The sequence below is a fragment of the Anser brachyrhynchus genome, assembly GCF_964034855.1.
Source record: "Anser brachyrhynchus genome assembly, chromosome: 3".
Classification (NCBI taxonomy): Eukaryota; Metazoa; Chordata; class Aves; order Anseriformes; family Anatidae; genus Anser; species Anser brachyrhynchus.
In genome coordinates this window covers 22,836,200-22,850,357 of record NC_137696.1, presented here as the reverse complement: position 1 = coordinate 22,850,357, position 14,158 = coordinate 22,836,200, and the positions used below count along the sequence as shown (strand labels likewise).

Genomic DNA, 14,158 nt, shown 5'->3' with positions numbered 1-14,158 from the left:
GGATTAAGATATTGTCTAAAATTAAATCTTAGCTAATTGCAAAACCACGTAACTCAATTCCTACCCAAATACACCTATATAACCATATATAAAAGTATATAACCACACATTCTCAAATTCAGACGCATGTAGATACTCTCTATTCAAATCAAGTATTAATCACAACTTTTGGTGTAATAGTAATTTCTGCTAAGAGTTATTAATAATCAATACAGCTTTACATTGACAGATTTGTACACAGCACACATTAGTTGTAAACTCAGGACACAACTATTCAGCACTTACTTTATCAAGTTCATTTGAAAGTTTTTTGTTTTCCTCTGTTAGAAGAATCTTTTCTCTTTCATACTTCTGTTTGAACTCTGTTTCAAATTCCTCTCTTTCACTTTGGCTAAGAAGTAAAACAAACTAGAATTAGAAAGATTCCTTTCTTAAATTCATCATACTCTGCTTACAAACATAGATACAGATCAATGCACACTGTAGCTGAAAGGAAACTATTACAAAGATAATACCTGATCCTATTAAAGCTAAGACCATAACGTGTTACACTACCATTTTAGGGCTATAAGACAGTGTTTAATTTTATCATCAGAGAGTTATCTTTCCTTCAGTACAGTATTAACAGAGCTCCACTGAGCTATCATTTATCAATCCTCTTGCACATATTTTAATATTTAATGACTCTCTCAAACACGGAGCAGCTGTAATTCAGCGGACTGAAGTCTGTGTCAATATTCTGAGACATTCAGGGTAAATTCTCTGAAAACTCACAGAACTGTTATTTTAATTTACAGATCTCCACAGTTCCAGGTTTCACACAGAATGACATGCAAAAACAACTGCATATGAAAACAGAACATACAAAACTTAAATTAGGGGAGTTGGGGCTGAGTCACTGGTGAGGAAAATTTACATGGGCAGTAAGCTTCAAACAATATAGCACAGCCTGATGTCACATATGAAGAGCTAATTCAGCTACTATATATTTACTATCAACATGAAGTGAACAGATAACTTTTACATTCCTAATATGACATGATTCTAGTCTAGATTAGGACCATTCTTTTGGAAAAACATTTTCAAATAGCTGTTGCCCCCAGCCCTTCCTTTCTCTTGTGGGTGTCATTCAGTAGAGAAGAACCCCTGATTAATTCTGTTCAACTTTGATTTTGCACAATGAACACAAGAACCTAAAATTAAATAAAACTGCTTGGCGAAAAAACACTGTAGTTTCCTTAAAGAGGTGTACTGCAATGTTGTAGACATGTAACTCCCATCTCAAATCCATTCTTTTGAGACTTGCTACATTTGTGAAGTTTCAGGAAGATGACGTTGTAGCATCTTGTATTCACTGTGACTGATAATGAGTACAATCATCAGTAGGTTAATGGAACTGTACTATAAATGCCACGGCTAGAGAAAATATCCGTCCAATAAACATCCCTGTCCAACATTAAAAGGTTTGAAAAAGTGCTCAGTAAAAAAAGGTTAACACTGTAAAAATAAAGTCCAGTGGAAACTTTGTCTTGAATATTGCAATTGCTTTTCTATCCAGAAAAGCAATCAGAATTTTATGTTGTGGAATAAAGAAATTACAACCTCACCAATTTTCCTGAGATGTAGAACTAGCACAAGTCTGGCAAACTGCAAGAACACCCTTAAATGCAGAGAGGCATCAGTGGTTACAGTGAACCCAGTTAAGAGAACTTCTGGTTTGAATTTCCTATTCCTAATTTGAAATTCATTTAGTGCTTCAACCACTCTTTGAAATCCAGTACAACATGTTAGACTCATGGTGAAATCCTATGTTGCTAGGCATCCTTTGAAACATAAGCACATCCTAGCAAAGTAAAATACTATCATTACTGTTTAAACACTAAGTTTGAAATTCACCACCACTTCTTTTCTATATCAATAGATTCCCTGCATATGATGAGCAGTCTAGGAAAAAGGCAGGAAAAGATTAAAGCATTGGCTGTCAGGGGAATTAACAAGTCTTGCTTCTTTTTGCAAGGCAGAGATTCAAAACTAATTTCTCAGACAGCAGACCAAACTAATTTTTAATTAATTTTAGTTCTTTTATTTAGCTTTTTCATATTTATGTTTTTGTTTAGCATTTTTTGTTCTGTATTTGTATACAACTTGTTCTTTTACGGCTCTGAGGCTCAAAGCAGTCAAAAGTGATGGTGGATTACAGAAAGGAGCCCAACATATTGGGAATTTTCTGTATTTTGAATTCTTAATTCAGCTGATTGTCACTAATCCAGAAAGTCAGATTGCTACAGCATAATACACAAAGATGATAAATTTTAAACAGATGAGAATGTGGATATAATCTTTCATACCAAAATATCAACTAAGCAAACCACAGAACTATGCCAGACTACATATGCATACCTTGGACAGCCAAGAACATCAAAATAACACATTTGCTATGAAGCTGGGCATCCTCCTCTCCCATCAAGCTTTTTCTCTCATCTAAAATTTAGCTATGTAACCACTCTTGAAGTTTAAGAAATCATACGTGATACAGATTTCTTCTTATTAGTAAAAAAATAAATAAATAAATAAATCACAAACCACATGCAAACAATGTGAAATACAGCTTTATGGCATCACTTTGTCACTCCAGCTCTTTACAGGACAACGAGCTGTACAAAGTGGAGAAATATTTTACCTTACTGCTTTGAAACCAAGTAAACCAGACTTGAAACAAACAGCAGCCCTCAGGGCTTCTTCATATAACAGATTTTAAAAAGAAAACTTTGTTTTATAAAAGTCTCTTCTTTATAAATGTATCATTAATTGACAGGCTAAAAAGAAATTCTGCAAACGTGATTTATTTTTCACTTTAGGTTTCCTGCACCTTCTTCCAAAATATTTCATAATGGCAATTCTAAAAAAAGGAATGTTGTACAGCAGATCACTGGCCTGATGCTGTGTCCCTACATTTCCAATTTTAGTAGCACGCACTTTATCAGAATTTTAGCAAAGGGTACAAAGGGGTAGTTACTCTCACTTGAACACTCCTGTTGTTGAAATAACAAATAGCTTAAAGTTGAAGGAAACAAACAAAAATTCCATTTTTTTTAAATAAAAAAATCACCAGCACGTAAGTTAAAAAAGGTTCACACAGAGAATTGATTTTGACCAAGCTCTTCTTGACCCTTGCTTAGAATAACACACGTAATTTACTCTACGCTATATCCCTTGTAAAGCAATACAACCATATCCTTTTAATCTGCACTAAAGGTTATTTTTAGACTACTAAATACACTTCGACCCCACGGCCACTCCAAGCTTATGGTTTAAATAATTCTACTTATTTCACCATAAAGCTTCCAGGTGCTTCCTTTTCAACACTTACACTGAACACCTCTGTATTGGTAAACTCACAAAAAGCTTTGTTTTTCTGGTTAGAAGAGCTAAAAACAATACATGCAAGGGGAAACAAAAAACATCAGTGTTCTCCTGAGAAAAAAAAATCCAAACACGAATCAAGTAGCAATTCTTCCATTCAATATTCAAGCTTCCCTTCTAAATTCCAGAACTACTACAGATATCAATCTGTAGCATACCTCGAACAGTGAACTTTTGCGTTTCCGTGAAGTCCTAATATTTGCAATGAGATTCTGCCTATCTGTGTCACAGAACACAGTTCTTCAGCTTCAACTTCAAACACAAATTCTTCAAGCCTTCATTAATCACTCATTATGTACTTGGACAATCAACTTGGTATGATGCTTAAGCCCTTCCCACTGAGGGTCAAATGTCAGATTCTGGTTATGTGCTCTGCTCATGTTTTACAATTTTTCCTTATACCAACATCTGAAATACATGGTTACATCAGCATTCATTTCAGATTTTGATCCAGTTCATTTTTTATTTACAAAGAGAAGCTAGATGAAAGAAGGTTTATGAAAAGCTAGAATGAAGCAGATTGGCATTGCTAGGCCATCTGTCATTTCACTAGATGGACATCTAGTTATAACCTCCGCAGCTGTACGTAAGAATGGTTCTGATAAAACTTCAAGAAGTTTTTGAACCAGTTGGAGTTTGGAGGCTTGATCTTTAAGAACAGTTTAGCCTGAAGAAAGTACTAATGATTTTTTCTTAATTATTCCTCCTTTTGAGACACTAATGAACTGACATGTCATTAAAGAGTATCATACTATCACCTTTATTTATTACAAGACAGCGTAGCCTTCTGTGTATTTATAACTCATAGGTCAGCAAAACGGTTAAGTTGTGATACAAAGAAAACATGCTGCTGATGCAAGTTTTACCTCTCAACCTAAAACAAAGCAGGAAACTGCTGTATTAATATCTCCAGTCTACAAGTAACAGCTATACTCCATGAAGAAACAGCCCATGCACTGCATTCTAGGATATATGGTCTACTTTCCAATGGTAACAGTTTACCAGAAAAACAGTGTTTTCTAACTCTATTTGCATAAGCTTTTTTGAAAACCTCTTTTATTTACTACTTATATTCAAGGCTTGGCAATATATATATATATTTACATTTATATGTATATATGGCAATATATATTGGCTAAGCTTTCGGTAGGAACCTCTCATTCGTGATTTTTCTAATATCCCATCTTACTGCAGCAGCAAAAAGAAGCATCCACTTTTTTATCTATAAAACACTCTGAATTTTTATGAATGAAATTGATGAACACATTCAAGCTATGACTATTACTGTCTTCAATACTACACTGTCCAATGGAAAAACTCATTTTTATTGATGAATGCCTCAAGAAACATTGTCAAGGCTAGTTATGGGTTTCACCATGGGAGACAAAAAAGCAATTCACTGACAAATTACCGTGTCAAAAGAGATGAAGCGGCTTATGCCTACAGTAGTCTGATGACTGATGTTAATGCTGGATAGAACCCAGCGTGGATTAGCCATAGTCCACATTAACTGACTGTTCCTGTGCTGGCAGAAATGTAAGCAATAGTTGATTTCTAACACATTAGCTTTGCATCAAAGGAAGAAAAGAGGAAACAGGAAAAAACGTCAAGAAAATATTTTAAATTGCAACATAAATATCAGAGGTCAATTTACACTGAGCTGCTATTCTGCAGCTAAAGCTACATACCTGGGAACCATCAAACACTGCCAGAATTCTGGTGCAAAAATAACTGTTTCAATACAGGGTTGTGGATTTTTTAATTATTTTTGTTTGTAAAGGTGACTTTACTTTCAATTGTGGCATTTGCTCAGCCAAAATCCACCTGTCTGCACTACAATTAATGAATTCACAGTGTGTCTGGAAACATACCATGAGTCTTAAAAATACATATTCAGCTTAAAGATAAGTTCCATAAAATACTCACTTTTCTCTTCTGGTTTTCTCTAACTTGTCTTTCAAAATCATGATCTCCTTCTTGAGGGCAAGCTGCTGGCTCTCTGCATCCCGTAATTCTTTCTTCAGACTTTTTATCTCATTAGCATGCATTATTTCACGTTTAGATAGTTCTTCTTCATAGAAAACACTTTTCTTTTCCAGGTCTGCCTTTAATTTAGTGATCTCTTGCTGGTATTCTATATAGCTTACAGCAGGTGAGCGACCAACCTGTTTTTGCTAGAACAAACAGCTCCAAGTTAGCATTCCAGAATGCTGAAAGCGATGTTCAGCAGCAACCCAATATTCTTAAGTCTATGTTTAGAAAACATCAGATTACAGACTTCAGGTAAAAACATAAATCTAATTTTTTTTCTGAAAATTTGTTAATCACAAATCTGAATTGTACTATCATTTTGTGATTTAAATGCAGTGATAGTTTTCACAATATTGAAAAATTGATCATCATTTTAAACACCTCATGCTGCATTCTGACTCCCCTTACATGCAGTCAGAAAATGACCAGAGAATTAAAAGACTTTCACGCTCCCACTCATACAGTTGACAGCATGACTTTGGACTATGATATACAGTCAATATACTTCAAAGCTCAAATAATTTGTGGAAAAACTATATAAAGGCAAGCAGAAGCTAAACTTAAGGCTAAATTCTAGTTACAAAAGGATTATATGGATACCATCAGTGAGGAAAAACTGACCTATTTTACTTAAACTGACCACTTACATCATCATAGTGGATTAATAGGAAAAACAAGCTTTAAACAGTAAGAGTAATTACTTTACTTTTCACAGCTACAGCTGCATAGCTGCATCAAATGCTGCACTCACTAAAGACAATGTCCTACCAAAACAAAAATGATGATCAAAATCAGGCTCCAACTGAGACAGCAGCATGATACCTGCACTGAAAGCCAAGTATGGAAATAGGTTTTAATGTAAATACATGAATAACCTGGTTAGATTTTTCTTCCTATTTTTAATATGGAATTAAAGGTAGTCTAAATAAGTAAAGAAAATTACTTAATAAAAAGACTATGCTTCAAAAAAGTACAGATAACTGAAAAACCTACTTCCTTAGGGCAATGCACCTTTAGGAGGATCTAACAGATCTAAGATATTTTGTTAATATCTCTATTTTTACCGTAGATAACCAAGGTTTTGCACAGTTTCTTTAGCTCATGTATGAACAGGCTTTAAGAGCTAAATGTCACTGTAGAACATTCTGATGATCTGAGTTACTACCATGATGTATAATGTGAGAAAACTGAGCCTTGCTGTTCATGTCAGCATTACAGTGTAAAACCCCCTAAATGTACAAGCCAGATACATGCTGCTATCTCATCGTTTTCTGTAACTCCATCTCACACACCAAAAAAAAAAAAGGAGTAAAATCCTGCTGTTAGGATGCAGAACTGCAGATCAGAGGGAAAAAGTGCCATACTAAGTAGAGATTGTTTTGGGAGGGAAGGGGGAAAGGAAGAAATTCCCTTCATGCACAGGTAGTTAATTACTTAACTTGTTCATTACTGCCCAACATGATGAATTGCCTACACATATACTGCAGTGGATCATGTGAAAAACTTCTCTGCAACACCATGATTTTAATGTTTTTTTCATGTTTTATTTCACAACTGAAAGATACCATTAAGATCATAAAACAGATGCTGCAGTGCTGCAGTAGAAGAGAGAGCTGGATGGTATTGTACAGTGGCTTACAGAACTAGAATAATAAACAGAAAAAATGTTTTGAATTTTAGTAAGCACAAATTCCAAATATATGTTTTCATTCATGCCTGTTATATGCGAACGTATGGTGCAACTGAGACAATTTCTCACAGCATTCTCCTGAAGAAGCTGGCTGCTCAAAGCTTGGATGGGTATACACTTCGTTGGATTAAAACTGGCTGAGTGGCCAGGCCCAAATTGTGGTAAATGGAGTTAAATCCAGTTGGAATTCGGTCACAAGTGAGCCCCAGAGCTCAGTACTGGGGCCAGTTTGTCTTCAATATCTTTATCAATGATCTGGATGAGTGCAAAAAAAAAAATTTGCAGATGACACCAAGTTAGGAGCGAGTGTCAATCTGCTCAAGGGCAGGAGGGCTCTGCAGAGGAATCAGGATACACTGGACCAGTGGGCCGAGGCCAACTTATCAGCACTAGGGTAAAGGTTGGACTAGATGATATTAGAGGTCTTTTCCAACATGAGTGATTCTATGATTCCATAATGAATCTCATGGCACATAGATAGATAGATGCCAGAGCTCAGTGCAGGAATTCGTCTCTCTCCCTCTCTCATCGACACACAAACAAAAAAAAAAGCCCCAAACAGCAGCTCTTTCATTAGACAGTTATGAAGTTGAATAGTCCAAACTGACAGCAGTATTGTAAGTATTACTATATGAATTGACAGGTATATCACATACTACAGATACTGTAATTGCAACATAACAGATATCAAGTTTTGCATTTGTAGAATAAAGAAGAGTAATCGTTAAATACTGCAATAATGCAGCCATATAATTTACCACCAAAATCATCCAGTCAGCCCAAAACAGACTTGCCTAACACACCTTTGCTATATGTGTAATTAGTCCTCTTCAGTCTGGAAACAGCCTGAAGGAGTATGCTTATTTTGAAATTCTAGCGTATGAACATACTTACAATATCTCATAACAGAAAGAAGATAATGTGTTGGTGGTATTTCTTGCATTAAAGGACTGCAACTTACGTCTACGCAATCCAAACCTCCATCTGCATTGTTGAATCTATACCTAGTGTAGGCCTCTGAAGGGCTACAGCCAGCAGATAAGAAACATAAAGCACTGTGATCTGGGCAGAATTTGGGCTGTATGAGTATATAACCAAAGGTTTATAACTAAGTTTACTGAAGTAAACAGGGAGTATAAGATCTACTACTACATCTATGAAATGCCATAAAAAATATTAATAAACATGTCCATCCACAGGCGAAGGACAGAGATTTGTAGATATTATATTTGTAGGTGTTATTTGTAGATTTATACGTATTACATTATTATATCTGATGAAAATCAAGGTCCTCCTCTTCTATTGTTATATATTGCTCTGTTTTTCAATGTTAATGCAAGCTTTATTAGAAACAGTGATTTATTACAAATGGTAACTGGCTTCTTTTGCTTTCCTCCTCCAACATGTTGTCTGAAGTCATTAACTTATCACACACTACAATTACCTTAACCTCCTTAAAGGAGGCTACAGCAAGGTAGGGATTGGTCTCTTCTCCCCAGCACTAAGTGGTAAAACAAGCAGAAATGGCCTTAAACTGCACCAGGGGAGGTTTAGATTGGATATTAGAAAATACTTCTTCACTGAAAGGATTCTGAAGTATTGGAACAGGCTGCCCAGGGAAGTAGTTGAGTCACCATCCCTGGAAGTCTTCAAAAAATGTGTAGATGTAGTGCTTAGTGACATGGTTTAATGGTGGACTTGGCAGTGCTAGGTTAAAGATTGGACCAGATGATCTTAAGAGGTCTTTTCCAACCTGAATGATTCTCTGGTTCTATAACTTCTTAGCTTATTCATGCTTTCACTACTCTTACCACTCCTATATCCAGTTAGAGTTCACTGTGAAGAAATGCCTTACTCGGTCACACCAGTATTTTCCCTAAAGCAGTGGCTATTTCAGGACAGCAAACAAGTGTGCCTTCTTATGAGGTGCATTCCCCTTGTTATACAACAGCTGTTGGACTAAAGATATTAGAGGGTACCTCTCTGCATAGTCTCAGGGGTCCTGGTGTTCATCAGTTTGAATAATCTCTTTATGAATCTGCCTATACTGTCACAACCACAGCCTCTTGTGGCAACAAGGCCCACAAGTTCAATCCCCATTGTGAAGAGAAGTACTATTTAAAATCCATGTCCTGTTTATCAAGTGCCCCCACTCATAGTACTGTAGGATTTCACAAACAGCCATTGCCATCCACCCTATCCACCACCTTCATGATTTCATAAATCTTAAACATAATTTCTTCTCAGCTTCCTCCTGTCCAAATTTAGTGTCACATCCTTTTTTGATACTACTTTAGAGGCAGGTGCCTCTCATTTGATCATTTTAGTCGCCCATCTTTGTGACTTCTCTAAGTTCACTACATCCTTCTTGAAAAGAGACTAAACTATGCATAGCACAGATAATGCACGTGCGGTTAAGTTTTACACAGCAGCAAATAATTCTCAGATTTTTGTCAGGAACTTTCCTGATGACATCCCTTTTTTTTTTTTTTTTTTTGTCTTCTTCTGCTACTGCTGCACACTGAGCCAATGACTCCAGAAAGCTGCCAGGAATGACTCCAAGAGCTCCTTCTTGAGTTGTATCTGTCAGTCCCAAATCAGTAGTGCGTAGGACAAGGTTAGATTATTCTTCCACTAATAACCATACATTTTAGCTACAATGAAGCTCCTCTGACACCCTTTTACACAGTAATTTTCTTGAGATCCTTCTGGATTCTCTTGTTATCTCTGTGGTGTTTGCCTGCTTTAAAGAGCCCTGTACCATTCATGAACTCCAAGATTTCACTTCACATGTCCTTCTCTTGGATAATGATGAAGACATTGATAAAAATGGCTCCAGCATTAATACCTGGGAATCTTCTCTGTTCTGAGAATTCCTGTGAAAAGGTGTACATCTTGGCTAGCAGTTCTGCCATTTCTCATCCAAGTTAGGTGAGGCCCCTGCTCCTGGTGACCTCATATCTTATTCACCTGCCAGCTCTAATGCTTCCTGCACATCATCCTCAGACTAACTCAGCTCTTCTGACATACTTGCTACAAAGAGCGCACTCTCTGTGACAATCTCCACTGTTTCAGCAGTGAAGTCTGACAAGCGAAAATTTTGTTGAACATTTCTCCACAGCCCTATCAACTCAGAGATTACTTCTTTCATTCCTGCCAGAAAGCAGCTCCTTGAGTTTTCTAAGGTGGCTTCCTGCTTTTGATTTAAAGGACTTCCCACAATCAGTCTGAGCATCCTTTGCAAAGTATTCTCTACACCATCCTTCTTTAATTGTCAAATTCCTGTACATTTAACCTGCCATCATTTATGGGCTTTTCTGTTCTCATTTATAGACACTTTCCTTTTCTCTTTGTTTTTAAATACTAACCTTTCCTCTATTATAGCCTCCTAACTAAAAGCTGTACAGAGCTTTTAGTGAATGGAAAATGCCACATCACAACTTTCCATGACCCAAAGCATACACACTGTATTGTGAAATGTTAGTAAGAAAGCTACAATTCCACTTGCCTATTCTGATAAAGCTGACTTGTTGTTATTAATCAGCTTACCATTTAATCTCAGTAAATCTCCAATAAATTCCTCTCGCCTCCTAAAACGTTATACAAACTCTTTGCTGATGGTGAAGATTCATGAAAGCAGAACAAACGTCTTAATTTTCAGATAAGAATCTGAATTCACAGCCTCGGAAGCTTTATAAATCCAGATTTCATGAGGAATGAATTTCTTTATTTTCATTTAAGGAAGGAAGGCAAAATAAAAGAATGTGTGTTAAAGAAAAAACAAACCAAAACAAAAAAACTTCTGTGTAGTGACTTGATGTTGACAAATATCCCAGAAAATTCTAACGACAAAACTGTTATTCATGTGAATTAAGACCAGAATAGACCTAACCTGACATTTTGCACAAAATGTTTAGAATTATCCTACTGGACAAAACACTGGGAACAGCATTTTGCTGTAAATGAACAAAAGTCTGTAAGGAGAAACCAAAAAACCTCATTCCATTTTTGAGAATGAGGTTTTTGTGTTCTTTGGAGCACCATACACAAAGCTAAGGCATAGAATAAAATAACAGTTAATATTCTTGGCTTACTTAAATTTCTGTTTCTGAAAACACAAAACCATGTGTGAACAATCTAATCAAAATAAATACAACACTAAATACACTAAAACTTTTCCTTTATAGTTACATCAGTTGAGTCCTACTGTGGAGAAACCCATCTTTCTTTTCATTTACAATACAGTACATAAAACACCTATACAGAAACCCACACAGGCTGCAAGTTTATCTTCAAATAGTCAGCTACCCTCCACTAAAAATGCTTTTACCAGGTAAACAAAGTAATAATGGAAGCAATTTGGTAAAAAATCAAGTATTGAGGAATACTTCAGTTGGCTGTGAACACACTGGTCTGAAAACTGCAATAGGCAAATATTCATTTTCCTGACAACAATGTGATTCATGCTAGCATTAGTATTCAGCATCAACTGGAGTGTCAAACAATATCTTTTTGTTTTACAACTGAAAACAATCAAACAGATCCAGTACCAGTTGACTAGCAAGTCTGCAGGTGCTAATATCTGAACACACTAACCTTTAGCCCTTCTACTTCACTTTCCAACTCTTTAGAGTACTGCTCACTCTTCTCTCGCAATTTCCTGTCTTTGGATGCTTCAGCAGCTGCAGCTTCAGCTTGGACTTCCAGCTACAAAAATACGTAATTTTTAATAGGCAGAATTCTTACATTTTATCAAAACCTATTGATGATTTTCAATAAGAAAGACAAATTTTCAGCACTAACCTGGACACTTCAAATTCTTAGAAAATAAAATTGGTACTGTTTGAAATAACAAAGACGTAAAGATTTACAGATAACATTCAAAAAATACATTTTTTGGAAAACCTTACATAAAACTACAATTTCATAGATTCTAAACAGTCTTCTCACTACTTACTTCTTTTTTAAGTCTCTCTGTTCTGCGTAACTCTTGCCTTAAACTTTCTACTTTTTGCATCACCACTTCCATTTCTTCCTCCTTATCTCGGAGCTGGCGGGCAAGCTTTTGTTTTTGAGAGTGCAAGTCTGTCAGCCGCTCGTTCATCTCTGAGAACTCCTGCATTGCCAATTTCCGCTGGCTGTGTGCATCTTTCAACTCTTTGGCTTGGGATTTTAATCTGTCACTAGACTCTGCCAGTTCCTACAGTTTAAAAAAAGAATTAAGTAATAAACCTAGAAAGCTGCAAGGCCAATTCTCTGGATGTGCATCTAAAACCTTCTCCAGAGCGAACAGAAACTACACACTCATTTCTTCTGATAAATGCATCTACAATACAGATTGTATGCTTCTATAAATACGGTAAGAGGCCAGGTTTTACTGCTGAAGTCAGTTAAACTGCATAAAGTGTGAATTTGCTTTTCAATACAAAGGCTTTCAAGCACTCACATTAAAACATAAAAATACCTTGCTATCTTAAAAAATGTCATTGGCATAGTTTTTCATGAACTACGTAAATTAATAAAAATAATAGCATTCATCTCAATTTTTAAAAAAGGCTTCTGCATTAACTAAATGGAGAACTCTGGTCTATGAAAATTTCTACTTTAAAAGCTTCTAAAAACTGACCTACCCATGGCAACAATCATTTCCACACACTATACCATAATATAAATTTTACAGAATGTTTCAGGCAACAAAACACTGTGTTTAACAATAATATATGATAATTATTCTTTTACAAGAACCCACATAAAAACACAGCCAGTGCTGTGATACCCCTAGAGTGAAAAACCTTCACAAAGCTTGCTGTTGTCTTAGATCTGTTTTATTACACTATGAATGAAAGATCACAACAGTTAATATGGTTTAATGATGTTCAGCCAAATTAGAGAAGAACAAAGAAGCATGGAAAAGTAAGTCTAAGGATAAAGTGGCAGGAAGAATTAATATTTGGCACTGTTGACATTATACAAATTTAAAAGCATTTCCTGAGGTTTTTTAAAGATGTCCAAATCACTACGGGTTGTTTTAGAATAGAGATAGTCCTTCTTAGATAAACTGGCAGTTCTCAAGGTTTTAGAAACCTTATGAGTTAAAAGAAAAAGTGTTAAATACAGATGGCAGGTAAACATTGAACGTGGACTCTACAATACTGTGCTAATACAAATCACGATGAGAAGCAAACTGATGTATTTTGCACCGAATTGTATTTTCAAATTGATTTAATCATGACGGCAAAGTAGCCACAGAAGTCAGTATGTTATTAAATAAGAAAATGAGGAATTAGGGAGATAGAGAAAACTAAAATCAGAAAAATAATTTTTCAGTCTTCATATTTGGGTAATTTTTCACATCTCTCTTCTTGGAACATTTCCATGCCACATCCCTAACAGTAAATTCTGAACATTTTTTCCCTGCTACAGTCTCACCCTTATTTCAGATTAAAATAGTTGTCTGAAATAGTTCTTCTCTTCTCCATCTTCTAATCACTCTAATTATCATCTTAATCTGAGACTTCTTTGCAACCATTCTCCAATTTGGATCATAGAGTAGTTTACTATCTGGAATTAGTCACTTAGGACCACCCAGCAATCCTACATACAATGCTTTAAATACTGTCCTTGTCTTAAAAAAAGTCAGAAAGCAAAGTAGGTCACATTAAACATTTGTTACCTACTCATTAATTTTACACTCAAAGGTTATTTTAAGCAAAATTAAAAAGTAAAAATAGTCTTTAGGATTTAGAATAGTCACTGACAAAACACTTTTACCTTATTAAGATCTTCCCTCTCTTGCTTCAGTGTTCTGACTTGTTTCTCAAAAGCCTTTATTTGTCTGGAAGCATCATCCAACTCCCGCCTTGCAGTGCTGGCCTCTTCAAGTTGCTGTTCTAGCTGATCAGAATCTAGAAAAAGCAGCATATTTCTAAATATGTTAAGGGAAGGTTATTCTAGAATAGCATACTCTAGCTGTTTGAAGCCTCTTCAGTATTTATTTTGGTTTCAAATTAACAC

General features: G+C 35.7%; 1 protein-coding gene across 5 annotated transcripts in view; it reads right to left on the bottom strand.

The window, feature by feature from the left end:
* Positions 1-14,158, bottom strand: part of CDC42BPA (CDC42 binding protein kinase alpha) — a 162,522-nt gene that overhangs the window by 52,257 nt on the left and 96,107 nt on the right. For 3 of the 5 annotated variants that reach the window (XM_080587650.1, XM_080587646.1, XM_080587647.1), the window contains exons 13-17: positions 13,916-14,049; positions 12,102-12,344; positions 11,741-11,851; positions 5,350-5,597; positions 286-391 (exon numbers count right to left, since the gene is read on the bottom strand). In XM_080587650.1, coding sequence (XP_080443776.1) covers positions 286-391; positions 5,350-5,597; positions 11,741-11,851; positions 12,102-12,344; positions 13,916-14,049 — 842 coding nt within the window. The remainder of the gene's footprint in view (positions 1-285; positions 392-5,349; positions 5,598-11,740; positions 11,852-12,101; positions 12,345-13,915; positions 14,050-14,158) is intronic. The other 2 variants (XM_080587648.1, XM_080587649.1) reach the window with 1 other exon arrangement.